At 48.0% G+C, this 27,713-nt stretch overlaps 1 protein-coding gene across 1 annotated transcript; it reads left to right on the top strand.

The window, feature by feature from the left end:
• Positions 1–5: 5 nt before the first annotated feature.
• Positions 6–27,255, top strand: TTLL3 (tubulin tyrosine ligase like 3). The gene is given in 16 exon segments (XM_036079795.2): positions 6–2,066; positions 2,266–2,357; positions 4,566–4,734; positions 4,876–4,973; positions 6,061–6,189; positions 6,928–7,042; positions 7,784–7,882; positions 9,419–9,614; positions 13,244–13,392; positions 16,183–16,426; positions 17,633–18,068; positions 25,075–25,510; positions 26,213–26,439; positions 26,636–26,761; positions 26,764–26,893; positions 26,896–27,255. Coding segments are annotated over 16 exon segments (3,090 nt in total). The 5' UTR covers positions 6–1,708; the 3' UTR covers positions 26,982–27,255.
• Positions 27,256–27,713: the final 458 nt, after the last annotated feature.

Here is a 27,713-nt window from a genome sequence, read left to right as displayed (position 1 = left end):
ATGTTAAAGGGAGGAGGGGTTGGGGGTGGGGGCAACTTGGACAGCTATCATCCCCTTTATGACATTATCTCTGTGACCTCCTCCTGCTGTCTTACAGAATTAGGTGTGCCCCCTGGGGCACATAGCTATGTTTTAGCTTTGCAGTGAATGTTAAAGGTGCTCACAGTGAAGCTGGAGGTTCAAGAGAGTATGGCAGCTGCTCGCTCAACACTCACAGGAAGGCATTGCCTAGGTGAGCCAGCTGTTTGTCATAGATCCATCTCCCAGGATCCAGAGGCCCTAAAACCAGATTTGCAGGCTGATGGGAAAGAACAGACTGGATGGTTGCCAATCAGCCTGCCCTCTTCTGGGGGCATGCCTTTTGGGAAGTCCAGGCTCCAACCAAGGCGGGGTGAGAAGAGTGATCTCAGGTAGAGATTGGCTGGACGGTGACGTTGAGGACCCACCTTCACTGTACCGGCAGATCTACCCTGCTAACAAAGCTGGGTTTTTGGACCAGAGTACTCTCTTACCTGCACTCTGCTTGAATGATCACTGCTGGAATTTGCACCTCAAATTGCTCCTTCAGTACTTCTATGACTAATAGGTAATCCATCTAAGTGATAACTGTGTACTAAGGTTAAATAATGTTTATGTTGAAGAGTGGGATTTTGCGGTTAGACTGCGTTCCAGTGCTGGCTCTGCTGTGTGATTTTAGGCAAATTAACATTTTGGAGCCTTGATTCTATTACTTACGACTTCGGAGGATCATACTTTGCCACTACCTCCAAAAAGTAGTAACCTCCAAAAAGGTTACTTACATACAGTTTTTACAGTCCTGAGGGCTGCGCCTAACTGTTCTATTATATTTTTTGTGCGGTTGACTCAAAATGATTATCTGTTTTTCTATTTCCAAGTTATTGAGGGCGGGGGGATTGTGCTGCACTCTTTCTCATCGTTTTCCTCGTATACTGCCCTGGTTTTTAGATCAATCCCCAAGGACCTTACCCTAGGCCCATCCGCCACGCCCTGTACGTCTGGTCCAACCTCACCAGGCTACAGCCGCACTGGCTACCTTTTAGTTCCAGGGAAAGATTCTTACCTCTCTCAGGGGTGTTGCTGAGACTTTCCTGTCTGGGATGCTATTCCTACCCTTCTTCCCTAGCCGACTCCTGACCTCCTTCGCATAGGCTTCAGCTTGAATGTCACCTCTTCAGAAAGGACATCTTTTTCTTGTCTAATGTATGTCCCCTTCCTTGTTTCAGTTTGCTGCTTGTTCATTGCCCTTACCATACCTACAGCTGTTTTATTCCTTTGTTGCTTGCTTTTTTGTTTCCCCTCCACTGGGCTGTAAGATCCATGAGGTCAGGGATCATCTCTAGCTTCTTCCAGTCTCCAGCACCTAGCCCACTGCCTAGCACGGTTGCTCTCCATACTGTGGAATGACTCAAGCCACAGGAACCACGACACTGAAATTAACTGGCAGCGCAGTGCTCCTCTGCGCTTCCACCTTCGGTACCCCCACTTAGCGGTCGGGATTTCAGTCCGCAGGAGGGAGCACCCGAACCCACTACCAGAGGCTTGATTGTGCCAGGGGAATGGTTTCCAGGGCGACAGCAAACAGGGGGCGGGGCCTCGGAACCGAGGGCCCTGCTCCCCTGAGAGGAGGCGGTGCGCAGAGGGGAGGCGGGCTCTCGCGCGCTGGGAGGGCGTGCGCCGCGAGGGGCGCATGCAGGGCCCCGGCGCGGCGCTGCTCCTGAACGCGGGGGAGCTGGGGGTCGCGCACCAGGGCTCCGCCGCCTGGTACTGCCAAGAGGACGGCCGCACCAGTTCTCCCGCCCCATGGCCCTGGGCGTGCCACTCAGAGTTCCGGCCTCCCGAGACACTGCCTTGGCCGGGGCCCGCCTCCGCCTGTCCCGAGGGGCTTTGCGCTGGCGGCAAAGGCCGGGCCGGCAGTCCCTCTTTGAGCCGCCTAGGCCATGCCTTCGAGTCGCTGGTCCAAGGCACCCACACCCAGAGCGCAGCGGATCTCCGCCCCCTTGGGTCCCCGCACACTCCGGCTCCGGATGATGCCCAGTCGCCGGACGGTGAGGCCCGTTGCGGCCAGCCTATCGTGGCCGGAGGTGGTTGCAAGGACGAGAAGACTTGGGGTGGAGGGAATGAGGGGTCGGGAGAGTGTGGGCATCCGGATGAAGGGTGGAGAAAGGAGTGTGGGCATCGGAGGCCGGGAGAGACGCTAGGCTGAGCCTTCAGCCTGCCCCATCCCTACGCTGCATCTTTCTGCAGGTTCCCTTGTCCTCTGGCGAGGATTCTCCAAGCCATCTCACCACATGGGCCGGCTCAGAAACGCCAGGATCCACGTGGAGAGAGCTGTCAAGGTCGGAGGGGGGTGGGGGTGGGGTGTCTTGAAAGGGCCCTCAGAGTGGCTTAGCCTGCCTCGCTGAACTGTCTTCTTACATCCTTTAAAAACAAACGAACAAAACCAAAAACCTTGATCCCACACCCCTCTTAAAATATTCCCAATTTTTCAATACCCGTTCGTGGCGGAATTGTCTAACTTCTTTACCTGGCATTCACCCCTTCAGCTCTTACCACTCTGGTTCCTAGCCTTTCCCCATTCTCATTGGGAACCACTCTAGTCAAGGTCACTCATGACCTCCAAGGAGGCAAATCCAGCAGCCCCTTTTCTGTCCTAATCTTGGTCTGGTACCTCGTGTCATTCTACACTGCTGCCCCACATACCCTGCCCCCTTGTCTGGACACAACACCAAGTTTTCCTTTCTCCCTCCCTGGCTGCTGCTTTTCAGTTGTCTTTGAAGGCTCCTCGGAGCTTTCCTGGTTCCCTGGATCCCTCCCCACACCTATCTCCTTGACTGTGAGTCCAGTAAATGTGCTGCGCCCTCTAAATGCCCTTTCCAGCCCAGTCTCTCCTCTGACTCCACACTCCTTAGATCCAGCCCCCTACTTGACATCTCCATCCAGAGAGAATTTAGAAGCACTTCAAACCCATGCCCCAAACCATACTCTTGATTTTCCTGCCTAAACCTGTCATTCTCCCTAATATCCCATCTTCCTCATCAACCAGTTGCTCAAGCCAGAAATATGATCTTTCTGTTCGTTCACCCACACATCTAGACAGCCGCTCTATGCCCAACATGGGGCTTGAACTCACAATCCCAAGATCAAGAGTCGCATACTGTACTGACTGAGCCAGCCAGGCACCCTGTTCACCTACTACACATCTAATCCCATCAGCAAAACCAGTCACCTCTGTTTCCAAAACAGGTCTCTAATCTGTCACATTCTCCACATTTTCACCCTCATTTTAGCTATTGTGGTTTTTCTCCTGCACAAACCACAACAGCCTTTTCTTTTCTTTTTTCTTTTGTTTTCTTTTCTTTTTATAACAGCTTTCTAACTGGTCTCCCTGCTTCCCTCCCCAGCCCCATCATCTGTTCTCTGTATAGCAGCAAGCCAAACTTATAAAGCCTCCAATCATATCATGCTCACTTTGCCTTTATTGCTTCATGCTACTCTTGATATTAAATCCAAGTCTGTTCAAGGCCTGCAGGACCTTCCACAGTCTAGCTGCTACCAGCTTCCTCAGGAGCTCTCCCCTCATTTTTCACACCCCATTCTCCCTGGCTTTCTTCCAGTTTCTTCTGACCTCTGTCCAGCCTCAAGACCTTTGCACATGCGTTTCCCTCTGCCTGAACTGCCATTTGCCCAACTCCGTACATTCATGGCTCCTTCTTATCCTTCCCATGCATGTATTTTTAGTCTGTCTGAGTCCCCATTAAGTATCCAGTTTTGGGAGGCAGCCAACCTAGATTTAAATCCTTGCTCTTTCACTTAATCACTGTGTAGCCAAACTATTCAACCTCTCTATGCCTCTGTTTCATAACAAGTTAAATGTTCATAACAGCATCTATTAAAAATACATATTGGGGCACCTGGGTGGCTCAGTTGTTAAGTGTCTGCCTTCGGCTCAGGCCATGATCCCAGGGTCCTGGGATCGAGCCCCACATCGGGCTCCCTGCTCAGCGGGAAACCTGCTTCTCCCTCTCCCACTCCCCCTGCTTGTGTCCCCTCTCTCGCTCTGTGTCTCTCTGTCAAATAAATAAATAAAATCTATTAAAAAATACATATTATTGGGGCACCTCGGTGGTACCCGACTCTTGGTTTCAGCTCAGGTCGTGATCTAAGGTCGTGAGATTGAGCCCCACATTGGGCTTCGAACTCAGCGCAGAATCTGCTTGAGATTCTCTCCCTTTTCCTGTACCCCTCCCACTCATGCTCTGTCTGTCTCGCTCTCTAAAATAAATAAATAAATCTTTAAAAAAATACATATTGCTAGTAATATATATAAACTAAGCAGTACATAGTAGGTACTCAATAATTGTTAGCTATTACCATTATAATTATTACTATACATATTTATTTCTCTACTTGGTTATAATCTATTTCCCCTGCTGGAACATAAAAATTTCCTGAAGGCAGAAACCAGAACTGTCTGGTTCACCACTATATCTCGTATGTCTGGCACTTGGGTGATACTGACCAAGTATCCTTCTCTCACCTTACAGCAGAAAAAGATCTTTATGATCCAAGGCCGCTACCCAGTGATACGGTGCCTCTTGCGCCGGAGAGGCTGGGTGGAAAAGAAGATGGTCCATCACTCGGGCACCACCCTGCCACCACCCCAGAAGGATCTGGATAGCTCAGTAATGGGTGATAGTGACACCACTGAGGATGGTAAGCAGTTCCCTCCCTTTCCACAGGCTGCCCCTCCTGAGTCCCTTTCCTTTGGTTCCTGCTATCCCAGGGTTGAGACTTTGGTATGGGTCTATGGGGCAGGGACAGGGGTCTCACCAGCCCTGGGCTCTACATCCACAGAGGATGAAGAAGAGGACGAGGCATTTCGGCCACCGCAGCTGTTTGACTTTGATGATTTACTGGAATTTGATGACCTAGATGGGACACATGCTCTGATGGTGAGGGCCCCCGGGGGGCTGGCAGGGAGGGGCTGAGAGGGAGAGCACTAGAATCCAGCTGGGTGACCTCAGAGAAGTCCTTTCCTTCTCTGGGCCTCATTTTCCCTATCCGTAGTAAAAACTGATTGCTTCTATAAAGCCTGGATGGGCCAGCAGAGTGGTGAGGGACACAGTGAGGCTCAGACAAGGCTGGCCTGGGATCAGAACCCTGCTAGGTTATACCAGAAGCCAGCATAACCTCCACACTTTGTAATTCCCCCTTCCAAATAACAGCCCTTGGCAAGTGAAGGCTGGAAGGAAGGACTTAAAAAGCTCTGAAAGAGGCTGATATGATGATGTAGAGGTGAGGACACCTCTGTATTGAAGTGAGGATACTTGGCTTTGGATCTTGGCACCACCACTTACTAAGCTGAATGTACCAAATTGCCATTTTTGTATGTCAGGAAAGGTTGAACACTGGCAATTTCATATGGCTCAACCATGTGAGCTCTTGGACAAGTCGCTTACCCTCCCTGTGCCTCAGTTCCCTCATCTGTGAAAGGGGGATAACAGTAGCACCTACTTCATAGGGTTGTGGTGAGGATTAAGTGAGTTGATATGAAAAGCACTTTAAAAGGAAGGAAGAAAAAAAAGCACCTAGAACAGGGCCTGGCACGTGGATGTCATGGCCTATTAGTAACCCTACCCTCCAGAGCCGTGGGAAGGATGGAGGAGGAAGAGCCCTGAGAGAACCTTTGTCACATGTTCTGTGCCCATCAGCTTGGAGTCCAGGTCCTGCCACTGAGCAAGTCACTGATAACCATGGGCCGAAATAAAAGTGTGGCATTCAGTTGTATGGCTTAGTCACTGAGTAGGGGCACCTGGCCACAGGAGTCCTGCAAGCCAGCCTATTCTCTGCTCACAAGTGTGTGGCCTGGAGGAAGAGATGTTTTTTCTTACCATACACAAAGATGGGGTGTGGGCTAGAGGCCACCTTGGAAGCATCTTCTCCTTCTATTCACCCACCCTGCTCAGCAGGCTGGGGAGAAGGTTCCTCAGGCCTTGTGCTGCCCACGCCAGTCTCCCCTGTCTCCTCGGCTCTCCCCAGTCCCGCATGGTTCGGAACGAGGTCCCCTATTTCATCTGGACAACTCGGCGGGATGTGCTGGACTGTCGCTTCCTCTCCAAGGATCAAATGATAAACCACTATGCCCGGGCTGGCTCCTTTACCACAAAGGTGGGTTCCCCACGGGAGCGGGCAGGGTAGCTTCTAACCCGCTAGCTCTTGGGCCAGCAACTCCACTCCTTGCTTTCCTTGTCAGGAAGAGAGAGTTCTCAGGAGGCAGAGAGGTGTATGATTCAGTGGGATTTGGAGTCAGGCAGGCCTGGGTTCGAATCCAACCCCTGCAGCATGTCTGGCACATGTAGACATAATGACTAAAATAGACTCCAGAATCCAAACAGGATCTGGAGCCAGAAAAACGCCACATCCAATGACTGTAAACAAGAGAGCCCTTACCAACTAAGCAAGGGATATCTGGCTGCTGGATCCATTCTGTCTCACCTGGGTTTATTAACAAGTGACTTCACCTCTCTGAACCTCAGTTTCCTTGTCTTTAAATGAGAACACCAGGAGGACCTATCTTGTAGGGTTGTGATAAGAATGAAGGGCTTTATTATTGGAACATGCTATTATGTTATTGGTGTAGGCTGGGAAGGCTTCCCAGAGGAGGCAGGTCTTCAAGAATGTGAGAGGGTGGATAGGAGGGATGTGGGGCATTCTTGGCAGAGCAAACTGTGTGGGCATATACATGGGGATGGATATGAGTGAGTCAGGCCTAGCAAGTACGGCAGAGGTTCTGAGAACACTCAAGCAGGATCTCCCTGAGCTGTCTGGGTGTGAGCCAAATGTGGGGAGTCCCTTAGAGGTGTCTGGGCAAGTCCCACTGTGCCCCCTCAGCAGCTAACTCCATAGGTGGGTCTATGTCTCAATCTCCGGAATTTGCCATGGTTTGATGAGGCTGATGCTGACTCCTTCTTTCCGCGCTGCTACCGCCTGGGGGCTGAGGATGACAAAAAGGCCTTCATAGGTAAGGAGATGCCAGCCCCATGCCCCAGGCCGAAGCATGAGGGCTAAAACCCTGGTTCATGTTAGAGAGCAAAAGCCTCTCTTTATGCCCTCATCCACTCCAGCAGATTTCCTCTTCCATCCTCTATCCTACCTTTCCCTAATGTGCCTCCCTTAATGAACTTCCTAGCTTGGTCAACCCGGACCTCCAGAAGAGCTTAGATAGCTTAGATTGCATTCCAAAGCAGGTTCTAAAAGTTGGTCAATGGGTTGGGTTTGGAGTCCACAGTGTGTTCCAGGCCTATGTCAAATTCCATTGGCTAGATTGGGTTCCAAATCTAGAAAAGGCTCTAGACTTTGGGCTCCTAAGGCGGAATAGTTTCCAACTTCAGAACATGTTCTAAATTCAGGTCAGAATTTGTGTTCAGATTAGATGTTAGGTTTAAATTCATCTCCAAACCTGACATTGGTTTTGTGCTCAGATCTGGTTCTCAGGCTAGAGTAAGTATCAAAAGTGGATATGGAACAGAAGGGGAAAATGAGACGACAGTTCTAGGCAAGATTCTGAAGGCAGAATATGAGCCATGTCAGATTCTAGGCCTGGTTCTACAACTGAACAGGAGCCAGGTTCTAACCCCAGAGTGTAGAGTTGGAAGGTAGTTAGGTTCCGGATCCAAAATGGGGCAGGTTATGATCAGGTTCCGGAACCAGAACAGGCTTCGAGCCTAGGGACTGAGCAGGGTATCCCCTGCCCCGGGAGCAGAGGACTTCTGGCTGACAGCTGCCCGCAACGTTCTCAAGCTGGTGGTAAAGTCCGAATGGAAGTCATACTCTATCCAGGCAGAAGAGGAAGAGTCCCCAGGTAAGTACTCTGGTTACCTCCACTCCCCACCTATTTATCTTCTCACCCATCCATCTGTTTATTTATACAGCTATCTAAGTATTAGCCACATCCATCTCCTTCATCACCCCTTCCCACCCACCTATCCCCACATCTACCCACCCACTTGTCCATCCATACATCTACTCATCCATCTACCTTCCTACTGACCTACTCCTACCCCACTGAGCTCACATTCACCTGCCCATCCATCCATCCATTCATTCACCCATCACCCCACCTATCCCCCCACTATTGATCTACTCATTCACCTACCTTCTCTCAGCTCCACATTCCGCACTACTTATCCATCTGTCCACGCCCCCACCTTCCTACCTACCCTCCCATAAACCCACCTACCCATTTATCCCCCTGCTTTTAGGAGTTCTCCTGTCCACCACCCATGTATCCTCCACCCCACCCACTCATCTGTTCTTCTGTCCCAACCACCCACCCACCTGTCTTCTGACCCATTTGTTAATCATCCACTGCATCATTCAGCCCTCCATGGGCCTGGCATGTGGCCGAGCACTATAGAGAGGACAGATTAAGAAGACATGGTCCAGGGGCACCTGGGTGGCTCAGTCATTAAGCGTCTGCCTTCGGCTCAGGTTGTGATCCCAGGACCCTGGGATCGAGCCCCACATTGGGCTCCCTGCTCCGTGGGGAAGCCTGCTTCTCCCTCTCCTACTCCCCCTGCTTGTGTTCCCTCTCTCGCTATGTCTCTCTCTGTCAAATAAATAAATAAAATCTTTAAGAAATAAAAAAATAAAAAATTAAAAAATAAAAAAATAATAAAAAAAAGAAGACATGGTCCATCCCTGCCTGTGGGGAGCTCATGTCTCTGATGAGGAAGAAGCAGTGAAACCATGTAGTTCCATGTGGTCTGAGGACCCCTTGTGCTTTGTGGAGGGGGACACAGAGAATCCCCTACTGCATGTTGGCCCAACCTATTGCTTGCTCTTCCTTTCTGTGTCTGCACTTAGTTCCTACCTCAAAGTGCCCATCCTATAATCCAAGGGCCTATCAGCCATGGATTGAGGGAAGTAAGGGACAGCTCTACTGGATGGAGGAAAATCCCTGCCTCTTCCAGAGAGAGATCTCTCCATTGCTGTCTCCTGGGTGTGTCAGGTGCAAAGAAGACTGTTGTGTGCCAGGATCAGGGACACAAGGGCCTCAGGTGTGTCAGAGGTCCCAGGAACAGAGAGGCTGCAGGTGTGTGCTGGGGCTCCAAGAGCTGAAGCTCTGGGGCATTTAGGGTGGAACCTCAAGTGAATGACAGGCCCTGGGACAGTGGGGGCCAAGGGTGAGTACTAGGGTCACAGGGGAATTTAGAACAAACCCTCAGGTAAGTGACAGGTCCCAGGACAGTAGGGGATACAGGTGTGTGCTGAGCCTCAGGTGTATTCAAGGTAAGGCCTCGGGTAAATGACAGGCCTTGGAGCAGTGGGGGCTGTGGCCTGTATCATGTTATATGCCTTGCATGTCGCTTAGTGACAGGCCCCTTCCTATCTTCAGGAGACAAACAGCCCAAGAAACAGGAGAAAAAGCCAGTGATGGTGTCCCCAGAGTTTGTGGATGAGGCTCTGTGCGCCTGTGAGGAGCACCTTAGCAACCTGGCTCACATGGACATCGACAAGGACCTGGAGGCGCCGCTGTACCTCAGCCCTGAGGGCTGGTCCGTCTTCCTCCAGCGCTACTACCAAGTGGTCCAGTGAGTACCTCTGCCGCTAGGGCTGTGGGGTGTGGGCAGGTTCCCCTTGCTGTCAGGGGGCTTCTGTGTTCTGAGCTGATGCATATGTAATGCAGCCCCACTCTCCTCCCCAGGCCTCCCCCTTTTGTTTGCCCTGCTGCTCCTGCTCAAGAACTCTCAGGGACTCCCACTGCCTTCATGATAGGTTCCAAACCATTCTTCCAGAATCTGGGCTTAGCATAATGACTAAGATCATGGCCTGCGCCGTCAGAGAGTCCTGACTTTGCAGCTTCCAGGCTCTTTGACCTTGGCAACGTCACTAATCTTTCTGAGCTTTACTTTTCACATGCAAAATAGATTTTAAAATAATGTCTGCCTCAGAGGTAGGATTAGACAGGATAATTTGTGTTATGTGCGCAGCACAGACTCATAGTATTCACTCACAAAGTGAGAATCTATTAAGTTGTTTAGGTTTTATCCTGGAGGCCAGTGTTTCCCAAAGTGTGTTACAGAGGATGCTTAGTTCTGCAGGGCAGAAATCAGTTTTATGAAAGAAAGGCTTTTGTGGTCAATTGCATTTGGAAAACATTAGGTTAAGCAAAGTTAATTAATTCCTTGATGCCGGACTTTTCAGAACCTGTGGGTGGCGTTAACCTCCAAGAGAGATACCGTGCGCAGTATATCCTGTAGTTAGCGTGACCCCTACCCCAGCGCCCGCCCCACCACAGGCATCCTGGGGGGCTGTATTTTCAGAACACACTTTGGGAAAATGTTCTTGATCAGAGGAAGGGAGTTGAGTCGAGACTGGGATTCGATTCAGCAGAGGTGTGCAGCAGAGAGAAAGGGAGAAGCACCCTGAAGCCAGGAGAACACCCAGCATTTATTGAGCACTTCCTATGTGCCCAGCATGGTGCCAGGCTCCAGAAATGAAGTTCAGTCCCTGCCTTCAAGGGGCACACAGCTCAGTGGGGAGGCTTGCCACAAGCCAGGTGGAAGTGCTAAGGGCCTCAGCCCGCGTGGTAATAGAAAGGAATGGGCAGGGGTGCCTGGTTGGCTCAGTCATTAAGCGTCTGCCTTCGGCTCAGATCATGATCCCGGGGCCCTGGGATCGAGCCCCGCCTCGGGCTCCCCGCTCTGTGGGAAGCCTGCTTCTCCCTCTCCCACTCCCCCTGCTTGTGTTCCCTCTCTCGCTGTGTCTCTCTCTGTCAAATAAATAAATAAAATCTTTAAAAAAAAAAAAAAGAAAGGAATGGGCAGACTTAATGATTTTTATAGGGGAGACTAAAGAACTAGTAAGTGAACTTTGAATGAATGACATACTGCGCAAACCTGCATCTTTGATAAATAATTCATTTGTAATTTTTTTAAATGTTAGAAAGTGAAAACTAGATGACCTTATACTTTCCCCTTAACTACCAGAAAAGTACCAGAAAAAGCTACCCTTCTTAAACTAAGAATTATCAAGACTGAGTTAGAACATTAAGTGTAAAGAACATGAGTCCTTTGTATTTCTAGATTGGGGCAAGTTCCAGAGGGCCATAGGCACTCCTCAAAAGTCGGGATTACATAGAATATCACATCATATAAGGACGCCTGGCTGGCTTAGTCGGTAGAACATGTGACTCTTGGTCTTGGGGTTGTGAGTTCAAGCCCCACGATGGGCATGGAGCTTACTTAAAAAAAATTTGCCTTGGGAACATTTGTCAAAAATACTTTTTTTTTTTTAAAGATTTTATTTGTTTGAGAGAGAGAGAATGAGAGACAGAGAGCACGAGAGGGAAGAGGATCAGAGGGAGAAGCAGACCCCCCGCCAAGCAGGGAGCCCGATGCGGGACTCGATCCCGGGACTCCAGGATCATGACCTGAGCCGAAGGCAGTTGCTTAACCAACTGAGCCACCCAGGCGCCCAGTCAAAAATATTTTTTAGGGGCACCTGCGTGGCTCATTCAGTTAAGCATCTGCCTTCAGCTCGGGTCATGATCCTAGGGTCCTGGGATCGAGTTCCACATCGGGCTCCCTGCTCAGCTGTGAGTCTGCTTCTCCCTCTGCCTCTGCCTCTCCTCCTGCTTGTTCTCTCTCTCTGTCAAATAAATAAATAAAATCTTAAAAAAAAATTTTTTTTAATTACATCATATGACATATATAGCGTTAAGTGGTTCACTCACAGAAGTTATAGATCATTAAGTTTTGTTAATTCATTCAGTATTTACTGCTGTGTTTTCAACTTTTTGAAACAAATCCATGACTCACCAGCCAGGCTTTTATCAAGATTGACTTCCTGCAAAAACACTGATTGCTTTTTTCTTTTTTGTTAAATACAAAAATCACATTGTCATATCTAATAGACTTTTTCAAATTGCACATGCCCCTGCCATCCTCATATGACACTTTCCTGGGCCAAACCACAGGTTTACTGAGTAGATTCTCATGCCGTGGCCCACAGAAAAGGGAGCAGGTGCGACTGCTCCTAAGAGGCCTTGCCGAGCCCCCTCCATCTGGCTGCTCTCTCTACTCCTGGTGCTGCTCACTGGGTGCTCCTGCCTCCTCAGGATGAGAACTGGAAGTTCTTCATGGCTGGAACATTCGTAAGGCTAAGATATAAAGCGGGATTAGCATCTAAGGGAAGCTTCCTGCCTGTTCAGTCAGAGGGAGAGGAATGGGAGGGTGTGGAGGAGGCTGCCGTGTGAGGTATTCCGTGACTTGGTTTAGGTCAGGACGTTTGTGTCCTGTAGGGAACAGAGTCCCTCTTTGTCCATGAACCCTTATCTGTACAGCCCAGTGCTGAGGCGGGCAACCATTCATCCAGTCAACAGACTTTGTCGAGAGCATGTAAAAGTGCCGGGTATACTGCTGGGGGAGGGGAAACGCTAACCAACGTTCCTGCTCTTACGGAGCTTGGACTCCAGTGAAGGGAAACAGACAACAGCTAAATAAGCATAGGTGTGGGGTGGTTGGGATGAGAGACAAGCCAAGGGGCTGTGTGATACAGACGTGCTTGGGAAGAATTAGACCAGGAAGGGACCCATCTGTCAACCAGTTGTAGGTCCAGGTTTGGAGGGGAATGAACCCCCAAAAGCACCTGTGGGTGGAGGGATCAGGCAGGACAGAGTTTGCATCCTGGCTCAGCCACTGAACTCAATATGTGGCCTTAGGCGAGTCCCTGAACTCTCTCAGCTTCAGTTGGCACTGAATGGTCCCAAAATGGGACCAGTAATACCTCCTTGGCAGGGCCATAGAGAGGATTAATGATAACATATGTGAAGCCCCTGGCACCATGCCCGGCGTGTAGTGGTGCCTCATCATCAGATGCTGGTGTGATTAAATTCTGCCAAGGCAGTTTTATTGTAATAGAAGGGAGGTGGCAGAAGGTGGAGTGTTAGAGTGGGACGGTGTCTAAAATGTGGAATTTTCCCTCTTCTCTCCTATTCCAGCACTCTCAGACGGCGCCCTGGGCTGGTTACAGTTTGGGGGGCAGCTTGAGGGTGGGGTGGAGGTTTGGAGGAGACCTATCTGCGTTTCTTGGGGAAAAGCATGAGCCCGGCTGGTTGGACCATGGCCGGGGGGCGGGGCGTGGTCTCGTGTCTCCTCTTGCCTTGTGTACCAGCTGCCGCCAGGCCCAGCCCTGCCCATGTCCCATCATCTCCCCACAGCGAGGGGGCAGAACTCAGGCACCTCGACGCTCAGGTCCAGCGCTGTGAGGACATCTTGCAGCAGCTGCGGGCTGTGGTGCCCCAGATGGACATGGAAGGAGATCGCAACATCTGGATCGTGAAGCCGGGAGCCAAGTCCCGAGGACGAGGTGGGAGTCAGCCCCTGCTTCCTACACCAGCACCCTACAGCCTGCCTGTCCAACTAGAGGCCAGGGAGCTTAATAGTGCAGGCTGTACTGGGGCCAAACTGCCTGGGTTTGAATCCCAGCTTTGCTACTAACATGCTGTGTGACCTTGAGCAAGTTACATCACCTCTCTGAATCTCAGTTCCCTCATCCTGTGAGGTGAGGATTAAATGAGGTTGTGTGTCTAAAGCTCACCGTGGTGCCTGACACAGAGTAATCACCCCATAAACGTTGGCTGCTGTGACGAGTGTCATCTCCTCTCCTGCTTTCAGAGTCCGGTTAATGCATTAGGTGTGTCTGGTGATACTCGTGTGCAGTAGCCTGTCATCTAAGGGCTCTCTGATTTGACCAGGGCATCCTTGTGAAATAGCATGGTGTTAAGGGTATGGATGCTGAGAGCCAGACTACATCAGGTCAAGCCCAAACTTTGCCTCCTTCTATCTGTAAGATTTGGGGCAGGATAGTTAACCTCTTCTCTACCTCATTTCATCATTTGGTAAATGGAGCCAATATTACCTACTAGAGAGGATTAAGTAAGTATAATATGTGCTTTTATGTAGTAACTGCTATGTAAGTACTATAATTTTTAGCTGTTATTCTGGCTGCTCAGCCCAGTGAGTGGAATTATAACAGGAGAGCCAGCAAGTTGGGGAGCTGCATTAGCCCAGCCTAAAAAATCTGGTTAAGGACTCGCAAGATGTGGAAAACAGACTTCCAGATTCTTCCAAATACTGTTCTTGGATGAGTTTGTTCATGTCCAAGTGAGAGGTACAGACACTGTGGGACACTCCTCTCGAGGATGTCACTTCAAAACCAGCATGTTGGTCTTTTCTTTTCCTACCTTGAAAATACTTGTGTGGTTTTCTTCCAATTATGAAAATATGTATTATTAAAAAAAAAGAAAAGAAAGACCAGGGGTGCCTGGGTGGCTCAGTCAGTTAAGCATCTGACTCTTGGTTTTGGCTCAGGTCATGATCTCAGAGTCGTGAGATCAAGCCCCACATTGGGCTCTGCTGAGCGCAGAGCCTGCTTGGGATTCTCTTTCTCCCTCTCCCCCACCTCTACCTCCCCATCCCGCTCTGGCGTGCATGTGCACCCTCTCTCTCTCTCTCTCTCAAAAAAAAAAAAAAAAAAAGACCAGGCACTACAGACACATAGAAAGAAGAAAGCAAAAGCCACTCTTGGTTTTACTGAGATAGCTACTATTAACCGTTTGGTGTGTTTCTTTCTAGGCTTTCTTCTATGCATTTGAGGAGAGAGAGGGAAAGGGAGGGTGTGTGTGCGCATGTGTGTTTTATTTTAAACAACATATTATTCTATATCCTATCGCATTTATTATATCTTTCCATATCAGTTAAGTATTACTCATTTCAATGAGTATTACTCATATGAGTATTACTCATTTCTTTTTTGCATTTTTCTTTTTCTTAACAATAAGTCTTAGAGATCACTTCATTTCAGTATATCTAGATCTGCATTTTTTCCCCTGTTTTTAGCTTATTGTTATGGACAGTCTTCCTGTTTTTTTTTTTTTAAAGATTATTTATTTGAGAGAGAGAGAGTGCGCGCACACATGCAGGCGCGAGTGGGGGAAGGGGCAGAGGGAGAGGATCTTCAGGCAGACTCTCTGTTGAGTGCAGAGCCCAACATGGGACCCTGGGATCATGACCTGAGCCGAAGGCAGACAACTGACTGAGCCACCCAGGCGCCCCAATAAAAAAAATCTTAAAGGGAAAAAAAAGGTCACAAGCATCATGTTCTTGGGAATCTTGGTGATCATTCTGGCCATTTGAGAAAGGCTCTGGCTTGGGAACCAGGCATAGGCTATTCTGTGTCATTAGCAGGTGATTGGGCTGCTTTGGGGACCAAAGAATGAAGGAGTGAGATTGATTTGTGAATATGTATGTTTGCCACATGACTCTGATCATTATTAGCATTAAAATGACGCTTTATAAATATAAGATACTTAATGTCACTTGTTATAAAAGAGATAAAATTAAAATAAGATAACCATTTTCTACCTAGAAGAATAGCCAAAATAATCAGTAGTGTTGGGTAGGATGTGGGCAGATACATAATCTCATACACTTTTGCTGGAAGTGCAAATTGGTAGAACATCTTGGGTAATATAAAATGAAAACATGTACATATCCCTGGAGCCAGCAAATCTACAGCTAGAAATTCGTTCTACAGATAACTAATAATAATGGTAGGAATTAACATTTGCTGAATGCTCACCGTGGGCCAAGAACTATTCTAAATCTTTAACATGTTCAGATGTATAGAATCCTATCAAAGCAAGGCGTGTAGACTCTCCCATAGCTTGGAAGGATATACGTCGGACCTGGAAGCAGCGGTTGGCTGCCTCTGGGAAAGAAGTATTTTTTATTGTATACCCTTTTGTACTGCCTGCTTTTTGTTTTTGTTATTTTATATTCTGTTAATTATTGGGAAAAAACTAATCAAAGTCATATATGCACATGGTTTTTTAAAAAGCCCAATATGGTTTGAATTTTTACCTGTGCATATATTACTTTTCAATCAAACAGACGTGGTTAATTAAAAAAAATATTTTAATCTTCAGCAGATCCTCAGCTTTCCCAAAGGGAACAGGATTCTGAGGGAAGCAGCCTTACCTACTTGGCCCTATCAGTTCTGTAGGGATGAGGGCTTAAGACGAGCTGTCCGTGGTCCCCTGGCCCTTCTCCTAGCCCAAGCCTGACCTGATCCCTGACCACCCTGTTTCCCCCTTAGGCATCATGTGTATGGACCACCTGGAGGAGATGCTGAAGCTGGTAGATGGCAACCCCATGATGATGAAGGACGGCAAGTGGGTGGTACAGAAGTATATTGAACGGCCTCTGCTCATCTTTGGCACCAAATTTGACCTGAGACAGTGGTTCCTGGTGACCGACTGGAACCCACTTACCGTGTGGTTCTACCGTGACAGCTACATCCGCTTCTCCACACAGCCCTTTTCTTTGAAGAACCTTGACAAGTGAGCCATATCCCTTATCTCCTCTGAGCTCCCCTGTCTAGCTTGGGAGCTGACAAGGAACAGGTGGTTCCCCAGTGCCATGTTGGGCTCCAAACACAGACTCTGCAGGCAGTCAGGTCCTCCATCCATCCAACAGATACCTACCAAGGGTGTTCTAAGCACCTGGGATACAGCAGTGACCAAAATAAGAGCCCAGTTCTCAAGAGTTCACATTCCCGCACAGAAGCTGGGCGAGTATGAAATGTGTCTGCCTACATCCTACCCAACAATGTTGATTATCTTTGCCATTCTAAGTAGAAAATGGTTATCCTAATTTTATCTCTTTTATAATGAGTGATGTTAAGTATGTTATGCTCATAAGGCATCATTTTAATGCTGTTACTCATAGATAAGCAATGAACGTAATAAGTAAAATTATCTAATAGGTTGAAAGATGGTGTATGTTATATAAAAAAAAAAAGAACATAGAGCAGGGTAAGACGGTTCAGGAGAAATGCAAAAGGAGAGAGGCAAGTTGCAGCGTTAACTCGGAGGGGGCGGTGAGAGAAAAGCCTTGTTGAGCCCTGGGTTCAAATTCCCTCTCTGCAGCTGCTAAGCTGTGTGACTTTGGTCACATGAAACCTATTGAAGCTTCATTTTTCACATCTGAAGAATGGAGGCAGTATTATGAAACTCATAGCTATCAGTTCCCGAATGCTTCATATGTGACAGTTGCTAAGCACTTCATGCATATTGTCTCACTCATTCATGAAAACCCAGTGAAATGGGTCCTAGTACCACCCCCATTTTACAGATGTGAAGGAGCATTTGGGTGAAAAGATCTCACAACTAGTCGGTGGTGAAGGTAGGCCTTGAGCAGTCTTGTTTTTTGTCTCTGTTTTCGATTTTGTTTTGAGCAGTCTTGTTGACTACAGGGCCCACACTCCTACCCACCTTCGTACCTTCCAGGCAGTGGGAGGGCTAACTAAAGCACGTAATGCTGTGGCCCCGTAGGGGGTGCTCTCAGAGGGATGGGACTGGTTCTGGCCCTAGAAGAATGTAGCAGGGCCCAGACCTTTGTCCTTCTTGTGCTTCCCCGCAGAGCCCCATCTCAAGGTGAATGGTCTGGGATGGCCCAGGGTTGGTTCCAGGTTCTGCCTGCCCTCCCCACGTTTGGGTGGGAGAGGCACAGGGAGCGAGACCCCAGCTTTCTGCTCTCTGCCCCAGCTCAGTGCACTTGTGCAACAACTCCATTCAGAAGCACCTGGAGAATTCATGCCATCGGCACCCGCTGCTGCCCTCAGACAACATGTGGTCGAGCCAGAAGTTCCAGGCGCACCTGCAGGAGATGGGGGCCCCAGACGCCTGGGCCACTGTCATCGTGCCTGGCATGAAGGCTGCAGTGATCCATGCCCTGCAGACCTCCCAGGACACCGTGCAGTGTCGGAAGGCCAGCTTCGAGCTCTACGGTGCTGACTTTGTGTTTGGTGAGGACTTCCAGCCCTGGCTGATCGAGATCAATGCCAGCCCCACCATGGCCCCCTCCACTGCTGTCACCGCCCGGCTCTGTGCAGGCGTGCAAGCCGACACCCTGCGTGTGGTCATCGACCGGCGGCTAGACCGCAGCTGTGACACAGGAGCCTTCGAGCTCATCTACAAGCAGGTGAGGTGGCGCCCCCTCTTCCAGGCGGCCCTCTAGTGAAACACAGGGCACTGCAGTCAGACAGAACTGGTGCAAGTTCTGGTCCTGCCACAGTGACTCAGTACAGCCACTTCTAACCTTGAGCCTCCATTTCTTCATCTGTAAAATGGAGATGCCATTACCATCTTTCTCACAGGGTTTGGAAGCATGAAAATGAGTTAATGTGTGTGGATCATCCCTACGATCCAGTCATTGCACTACTGGGTATTTACCCAAAGAATACAAAAACACTAATTTGAAGGGATACATGCACCCTATGTTTATTGCAGCATTATTTACAATGGCCAAATTATGGAAATAGCCTAAGTGTCCATCGATAGATGAATAGATAAAGAAAATGTGGTATATACAGTGGAATATTATTCAGCCATAAAAATGAAATCTTGCCATTTCCAACAACGTGGATGGAGCTGGAGAGTATAATGCTAAGTGAAATAAGCCTGTAAGAGAAAGACAAATACCATATGATTTCATCACATGTGGAATTTAAGAAACGAAACAAAAACGAACAAAGGGAAAAAAAAAAAAAAGACAAACCCCAAACCAGACTCTTAACTATAGAGAACAAACTGATAGTTACAGAAGGGAGGCGGGTGGTGGATGGGTGAAACAGGTGATGGGGATTAAGGAGGGCACTTGTGATGAGCACGGGGTGATACATGGAAGTGTTGAATTGCTATATTGCTGTATCGTATACCTGAAACTGATATAACACTGTATGTTAACTACACGGGAATTAAAAAAATTAATTGTAACACTAACAACAACAAAAATATACATGTGGATCATATTTCTGGAGAGTCATATAGCAAAGTGTTAAAAGCAAAACCTCCCTGGGTTCAAATTCCTGCTCAGTAACTATGAGCTGTGTGGCTTTGGACAATTTCCTGACCCCTGGGGCACTCAGTTTTCTCATCTGTAAAGCAGGACTGCAGATAGTCCCTGCCTCATAAGGTTGTGATAATTAAGTGAGTTGACATAAGTAAAGCCCTTCAGAACAATGCCCGAACATAGTCAATGCTGCAGGTTTTAGCTATTGTTACTACCTAATAAGGTTGTCGGGTGTTTGACGATGGCATCACATATAATGCCTGGAAATACAGTAAGAGTCAGTGGAAGCTACTGCTGCTGCTGCTGCTGCTGCTGCTGCTGCTGTTGTTGTTATTATTATTATTATTATTGTTTTACTACTTTTGTAATACTTTTACTCCCCTTGTTCCAGAAAGAGATTTGAGTCTACTTATTGGAATAGAATAAGATTTTTATTTTTATTTTTTTAAAGATTTTATTTATTTATTTGACAGAGAGAGACACAGCGAGAGAGGAAACACAAGCAGGGGGAGTGGGAGAGGGAGAAGCAGGCTTCCCGCTGAGCAGGGAGCCCGATGCGGGGCTCGATCCCAGGACCCTGGGATCATGGCCTGAGCCGAAGGCAGACGCTTAACGACTGAGCCACCCAGGCGCCCCTAGAATAAGAGTTTTAAAAATCAGTCAGAAAACCAATTTCAAGGGTTTCTGAACTCTGCAAGTAATCTCTGGTGGCAGTTAAATTAAGTATCCTAATCCTAAATATCATTCTGATTAGGATTCAGCTTCTACCAAAATTTGGCCACAGGTAGAGAACGTGCAGATCACATGACCCAAGTGTCCTGGTCTTTGTCACCGTTACTGTTCATAAATTAATATCGACACTTTGGTTTCAAAAAACATAAGTGAAGGGCGCCTGGGGGGCTCAGTCGGTTAAGCAGCTGCCTTCAGCTCAGGTCATGGTCCCAGGGTCCTGGGATCGAGTCCCACATCGGGCTCCCTGCTCGGCGGGAAGCCTGCTTCTCCCTCTGCCTGCTTCTCCCCCTGCTTGTGCTCTCTCTTTCTGGCAAATAAATAAAATCTTACGAGACCAGTGCTCTAACCCCTGAGCTACGGAGCCCTGTCTAAATAAATAAAATCTTAAACAAAAACAAAAACATGGGGCGCCTGGGTGGCTCACTCAGTTAAGCGTCTGCCTTTTGCTGGGGTCATGATCCCAGGCTCTCTGCTCAGCGGGGAGCCTGCTTCTCCCTTTGCCTGCCCGCCGCTCTGTCTGCTTCTGCATGCACTTGCTCTCCCTCTCTGGCAAATAAATAAATAAATCTTAAAAATCAAACGTAAGTGAAGAAATATAAGGGCAGAAAAATAAGACAAAACCAAGGGAGAAGGGAATGTTCTAGCACAATGGTTCCCAAATGCTGGTTCAGAGGCCAGAATCACCTGGCAAGCTTTCCAAAGGTACAGGTGTCAGGAAGCCACACCCCAGAGATTGATCTGAAATGTCTGGTTTAGGGATTATACATCTGCATTTTTCAGATGTCCTAGTTGTCCCCCCAAAATTTTATAGCTTATTTGTTTTTGTTTTTTATAATCTTTTAAAGAATTTAATTATTTTAGAGAGAGAGAGAGCATAAGCAGGGGGAGGGGCAGAGGGAGAGAGAGAGCGAGAGATTCTCAAGCAGACTTTGCACTGAGTGCGGAGCCTAGTACGGAGCCTGATGCGGAGCTCAATCCCACAACTCCAAGACCACAACCCAAGCCCAAATCAAGAATCAGATACTCAGTGGACAGAGCCCCCCAGGCGCCCCTGTTTTTGTTTTCTAAACTAACATATAATCAAGATACACACTTGGCATTGAGGCAGGGTAGGAGGTACACAGGAAGCACTGGTCCATAACAACTCTGAAATCTAGCCTTGCTCATATTTCCAGTTTTGCTGTTAAGACCCATTGTTACTTCCTAGGAGTTCTCCGTGGCTCTTGCTTCCATCCATTGGGATCTCAGTTCAGCCCTGAATCATCCTTCCTTTTCCATGAACATCCTCAATAGTTCTTAGTCTGTTACCTGCTCATAGAAATTTGCGGATACAAAAGCCTTTTTCATTTCATATTGTATCTGTCCCTTTCAGTTCAAGTGGATATTTTTAAAAACATTGTGGGTTTCTTAGGTATCAATTTATAATCTATTCTATTACACAAAATCCATATCCACAAATCTTAGAACTCTTCTTCCTATGAGGCTGCTGTAGGACAACAGCCCTCACAATTACAGAAGCCCTACTGTTAACAGAGAGTGCCTATAACCCTCCCTTAAAATGTATTAAAGATTTAAACATAAGACCTGTAGGTATGCCTTGGGATGCTTAAAAGATCTGTAGCTGCTTTAAAGGACTTAGATCTCTCTGAAGTTTTTTTCTTATTGAGGTGTAATTGACATGCAGTCTTATATTCACTTAAAGTATACAATATTTGTATATGTATATATTCGATATTTGTATATGTTGTGAAATGACGACCACAATAAGTCTAGCTAACATCCATTACCACACATAGTTATAATTTTATTTTCTTCTGATGAAAACTTTTAAGATCTATTCTCTTAGCAACTTTCAAATATGCAATACAGTATTAACTATAGTTACCATGCTGTACATTACATCTATGATTTACTTTTTTTTTTTTTTTTTTTTTTAGAGAGGGAGAGAGAGAGAGCAGAGTGGGGAGGGCCAGAGGGAGAGGGAGAGATAGAATTTTAAGCAGGCTCCATGCCCAGCACGGAGACTGACCAGGGGCTCAATCTTATAACCCTGAGATCATGACCTGAGTCGAAATCAAGAGTCAGCCGCTTAACTGACTGAGCCACCCAGGCACCCCCGTGATTTGCTTATTTTATAACTGGATGTTTGTACCTTTTGGCCCCCTTCATCCATTTTGCCTACTGCCTCTGGCAACCACTAATCTGTTCTCTATCTATGAGTTCAGAGTTTTGGGTTTTGTTTTTGTTTTTATTTTAGATTCCACATTTAATTTACATCATGAGATATTTGTCTTTCTCCCTGACTTATTTCACTTAGTATAATGCCCTCAAAGCCCAGCCGTTTTGTCACAAATGGCAAGATTTCCTTCTGTTTTATGTCTAAATAATATTCCATGATAGCTAGCTAGCTAGCTAGCTAAACAGACAGACACATTTTCTGTATTCGTTCATCCATTGATGGGCACTTGTGTTGCTTCCATGTCTTGGCTGTTGTAAATAATACTGCCATGAACATGGGGGTGCAGATTATTTATTCAAGTTAGTAATTTTTTTTCCCCTTCAGATAAATACTCAAAAGTGGAATTGGTGGATCGTGTGGTAGTTCTATTTTTAATTTTTTGAGGAAGCTCCATACTATTTTTTTTTTTCTTAAGATCTTATTTATTTATTTGACAGCGAGAGAGGGAACACAAGCAGGGGGAGTGGGAGAGGGAGAAGCAGGCTTCCCGCGGAGCAGGGAGCCGCATGCGATGCAGGGCTCAATCCCAGGACACTGGGATCATGACCTGAGCTGAAGGCAGATGCTTAACGACTGAGCCACCCAGGCGCCCCTCCATACTATCTTGCACAGTGGCTGCACCAGTTTATATTCTCACTAACAGCTCACAAGGGTTCCCTTTTCTTCACACCCTTACCAACACTTGTTGTTTCTTACCTTTTTGAAAATAGCCATTCTAACACATGTGAGGTGATATCCCATTATGGTTTTGACTTGGATTTCCCCCATGATTAGTGATGTTGAGCACCTTTTCATGTGCCTGTTGGCCATCTGTCTGTCATCTTTGGAAAAATGTCTGTTCAGATCCTCTGCCCATTTTTAAATCAGATTATTTGTGTTTTTGCCATTGAGTTGTAGGAGTTCTTTATATATTTTAGATATTAGCCCCTTATCAGATATATGATTTGCAAATATTTTCTCCTGTTTGGCAGGTTGCCTTTTTACTTGGTTGATGGTTTCCTATGTTGTGCAGAAGCTTTTTAGTTAGATATAGTCCCATGTGTTTATTTTTGCTTTTGTTACCTTTGCTTTTCGTATCAAATACAAAAAATCCTTGCCAAGACTGATGTCAAGGAGCTTAGTACTGCCTGTGTTTTCTTCTAGGAGGTTTATGGTTTCAGGTCTTAAATTCACTTTAATCCATCTTGAGTTGGTTTTTATGTGTGTTATAGATAGTGGTCTGGGTTCATTCTTTTGAATGTGGCTTCCAGTTTTCCCAGCACCATTTATTGAAGAGACTGTCCTTTCCCCATTGAATACTTATACCTCCTTTGTCATAAATTAGTTCGCCTTGTATGTGTGGGTTTATTTCTGGGCAGCTCTGTATTCTGTTCAATTGATCTAGGTGTCTGTTTTTATGCCAGTACCATACTGTTTGATTGCTATAGCTTTGTAGTATAGTTTGAAGTCAGTGAGTGTGATGCTTCCAGCTTTGTTCTTCTTTCTCAAAATTGGTTTGGGGCCTCCTGGCTGGCTCAGTCGGTGGAGTATGTGACTCTTGATCTCAGGGTCCTGAGTTTGAGCCCCATGTTAGGTGTAGAGATGACTTAAAAATAAAAATCTTAAAAAAAAATTGTTTGGACTGTGCAGGGTCTTTTGTGGTTCCATATAAGATTTAGGATTGTTTTTTCTATTTTTGTGAAAAATGCCATTGGAATTTTGAAAGAGATTGCATTGAATTTGTAGATTGCTTTGGGTCGTGTGGACATTTTAGTAACATTAATTCTTCCAATTCATGAGCACAGAATATCTTTCCATTTATTTGTGTCTTCAGTTTTTCTCGTTGGTATCTTAGTTTTCAATGTACAGGTCTTTCACTTCCTTGATTACATTTATTACAGGTTTGTATTCCTTTGGGTGCTCTTTAATCTCTTTTAATCTAGAGCAGCGGCACTGCTTCCCCCCGCCCCCCGCCCCCCCCCCCCCATAGTTTGTTTGGATCTTTTGAAGGGACCGGGCTGGTTGTTTTGTAGAACTGTCCCACATTCTGGATTTATCTGATTTTTTCTTCGTGGTGCTGTTTAGCTTGTTCTTCTGTTATCTCAATGTCCTATAAACTAGAAGTTAGGCCAAACAGCTTGATGAGGTTCAAGTTAAACATTTTTGGCAAGAACACTTGAGAGGTGATGCTGGGTGCCCCATGTGATCTCACAAGGCACACACTGTTGGAGTGTGTCCTGATTAGTGATGCTAAGTCTGGCCACGGGGTTAAGGTGGTGGCTACCAGATCTCTCTATTGTAAGTTGGATCCTCCCTTTTGCAATGATCACTTACTTTGTAAAGTGATGCCTAGGCTGTGTGCACATGACACATTTTCCTGTTATCCTTTTCACTGCCCTGTTCTGATACCCAGTTTTGATTCTTGCCTCTTGTATCAGTTGGGCTTTGCGGGAGCTCTGATATTTGTATTTTTAACAAGCTCCAAGTGACTCTGATGTTTAGATAGATTCTAATCAGGATCCTTTGTTGACACAGAAAATACCTCCAAGTAGCTCAAGGTTAAAGGGGGTCATCAGCCAGACACAGGGGCTCTCCTGGAGCCCAGCTACGGGATGTGCAGCTGGCTTAATACTGTGAAAATTGTGAAAGTCACACAGGAGCGCCTCTCTTGAACCTTTTTCTCTGCCTCCTTCTGCAAATTTGCTACTTCATTCTCTTAGTCGAATGCCTTCATTAAGGCTCTTAATTTCTGCTTCCCCATAATGGGTTCATGCAGGGCTCCAGGCAGTCTCCAAGCCTCTTATCTGTCTGGGTGACATAACTCAAATTCCGTCTGCAGAGAATCTGGCTTAACTCAGGAAGCTGTCCATCAGCAGTGGCTTGTGGAGCAGAGCCGTTCACATTCCAGCAGGGGCTGGGAGAGCTTAGGGGAGGGCAAAGGGTAGGGGGTGCTGGTGGTAGCATGGCTAAGACTCCTTAACTCCACTGGGTTACTAATCCCAGGGGCTCTGTGACTTTCTAGGTACTGATTCAGGCCAACGGAGCCAGACTCCTTAGAGGACAGAGGTGGGCTTCCTGTTTCTTAGCCCAGAAATTAATTCCATCCATCTTTGCCCTGATTCCTTCTGGGCCTACAATTCCAGCATCACTGTCTGAACAGGCCTCATCTCCTCTTCTTTCCCACAGCCTGCCGTGGAGGTACCCCAGTATGTGGGTATCCGGCTCCTAGTAGAGGGCTCCACCATCAAGAAGCCCCTGGCAATGTGTCACCGGCGGATGGGGGTCCGCCCAGCACTCCCTCACCTGCTGACCCAGAGAGGCTCTGGGGAAGGCAAGGACTCGGGGACCCTTACCCACAGGTCAGCTCCTAGGAAAGTTGCTGGGGCCAGGAGCCTGGGGCACACTGAGAAGCCAGCCTCCACTGCCACCACCTCGGCCCCCGGAAAGGGGAAGAAAGGCAAGGCGAAAAGTGCCACAGCCCTGGTCAACCCCAATCTCCGGAAGTGGGAGCCCCCCAGCACCAGGATGGGCTGCATTTTCACCATGACCTTTGCTAGTGGGGACAGGCAACCCCACCCCTTGAACAGATTGCCATTGAGTCTGAAGAACCCCCAGGCCCTGGGTAAGACCATTCCCCCAAAACACCCCAGGGTCCCAAGGCAATTTCTTCCTGCTCTCCAAGCCCCCGCTCCTAACCACCTGGATTTGCACCCCCACCATAGCCCCACCAAAAAGACACCAGTAGCAAGGAAAAGCCACCACTTAAAAGCATTTTTTAAAAATGCATGACCAAATGAGTATTGTTCCCTCCAAAGTAGCCACCCCGCAAGGCAGTTGGACTTACTTCAGATGCCAGGACTCAGTCCCAGGCCCATCTCTCTCCAGAGCCCAAGCTTTGCCTGCTGCAGTATTCTGCCTTTGCCTCCACGCAGAGTTGCCTCTGGGGGGAAGGAGCTAATGTTTGTACAGCACTTAACAGTTTGCACTCTGCCGCTACCTAACCAGCTCCTTTAGTCCTCACAACCTAGCAAGGTAGGTGCTATTATCCCCATTTTCCAGCCGAGGTATCAGGAAGTTTGAGGAAGTTGCCCGAGGTTGCACATCTCAGAAGGGGCAGAGCTGGGATGCAGGCCCAGGTCTGTTGGACTCCAAATCCTGTGTTCTTCCCACGGCCTCTGGAGGAGGAACTGGGAGGGCTCCACCTGCCATCTCACACCCCAGCCCTCATCTTCCCCCACCTCCCCACCCTCCACGCTCTCCTTGAGGGGCAGCTGGTCAGCCTTGGACCCTCCCCAGGCCCTCATGGCCCCTTTTGCTCCCACAGCCCCTTACCACTTCCCCAGCCTCCACACCAAGGCCCGGCTGTCTTCTCCCCATGTGCTCCGATCCCAGGGGCGGGTCCTCAGACTGCAACACAGCAAGTTGGTGGGCTCTAAGGCCCTGTCGACCACAGGCAAGGCCTTGATGACTCTACCTACTGCCAAGGTTTTGATTTCCTTCCCACCTAACCCTGAGCTCAAGTTGGCATCCAGCGTCCTGAAACCAAGAAAGGTGGGCCTTGAGCTGTGACTGGCACCCTGGTGGGCAGTGCTGAATCCTGGGCTCTGGGGTCAGGGCTGGAGGGCCCAGGCAAGGGCAGGTCCCAGGCTGGCTGGAGCCCCAGGGGAAGGGCTTTTGTCCTCAGAACCCCCTTCCTGAACAGATTTCCTGATCATTTCTTCCACCTCTTCCCCCCTTTCACACCGAGGCTGTTGCTCCCCAGCGCCTTCGTGGTTCCCATCCTGGAGGTGCCTGTGGCCTCTACCCTTCGAAGTTGGAAATCTTCCTAGCACCCACAGGAAGGTCAAGGCCAAAGGCAAGTTCAAGACCAGACTCTGTGACAAACCCAAGGCTGAGGCATGCCTCATGAAGACACTGAGCCTTCCAGGACCCCTGCCCTTTATCAATGCATACCAGGGGCTAGGGGGCATAGGGGACGTGAGGCTAGAAAAGCCCTTGCTTCGGTCCTCACTGCCCCTATCCTGGATGCAACGCCAAATAAAAAGGAGCAAGTGAAGTATCCTGGGCTTGGCTTCATTTCTATTGGAGGGTGAAGAAGAGGGTAGGCTGGGGCCCTATACCCCAAGGTCCAGAATGAGAGCTGTGGAGGCCATCAGCAACCTCTCCACAAAGCAAAGGGCCAGAATTCCACCCCCTAGTGACAGACATGGGGCTTTCTCTGCAGGGACTCTCTGGCATCTCCGATCTTGGATTGGGGGATAAGCCTCACGTTGTAGATGAAGAAACTGAGTCTGAACAAGGAGACATGGCTTGCCCAAGATCATGTGGCAGTGAGAAGGCTAGGACATATTGCCAGACTGCTCACCACTGGGAGATCTCCAAGCCCCAAGCCCAGGGGAGAACCTGGGCTGGCAGCAGAGTGACATCTAACGGGCATCAGATTTACAACGTGAGATGGGGGAAGGATGGACCTTGCCTAAACACCAGCCCTTCTCCAGAGGGAGTTGGTCTGTCCCTTCCTCAGCAAGGGGCCATGGTCACCTAGAAAGGAAATACCCAACCAGCCACACCCATCTGAAAAACTTTGGTATTTCTTAGTTGTAGTGAGTTGAATGGTAGCCTCTCTTCCCCGCAAAAGATACATCTGCCTGGAACCCATGAATAACTTTCTTTGGAAAAATGGTCTTCATAGATGTGATTAAGTTAAAGATCTTGAGATGAGAGTACTCTGGATTATCCAGGTGGGCCCTAAATCCAATGACAAGTGTCCTTGTAAGAGAAGACACAGACACAAGAAGACCATGTGAAGATGAAGGCAGACTGAT

Source organism: Halichoerus grypus, chromosome 1, assembly GCF_964656455.1.
Source record: "Halichoerus grypus chromosome 1, mHalGry1.hap1.1, whole genome shotgun sequence".
NCBI classification, from domain to species: domain Eukaryota; kingdom Metazoa; phylum Chordata; class Mammalia; order Carnivora; family Phocidae; genus Halichoerus; species Halichoerus grypus.
This window is presented reverse-complemented; position numbering and strand designations above follow the sequence as displayed.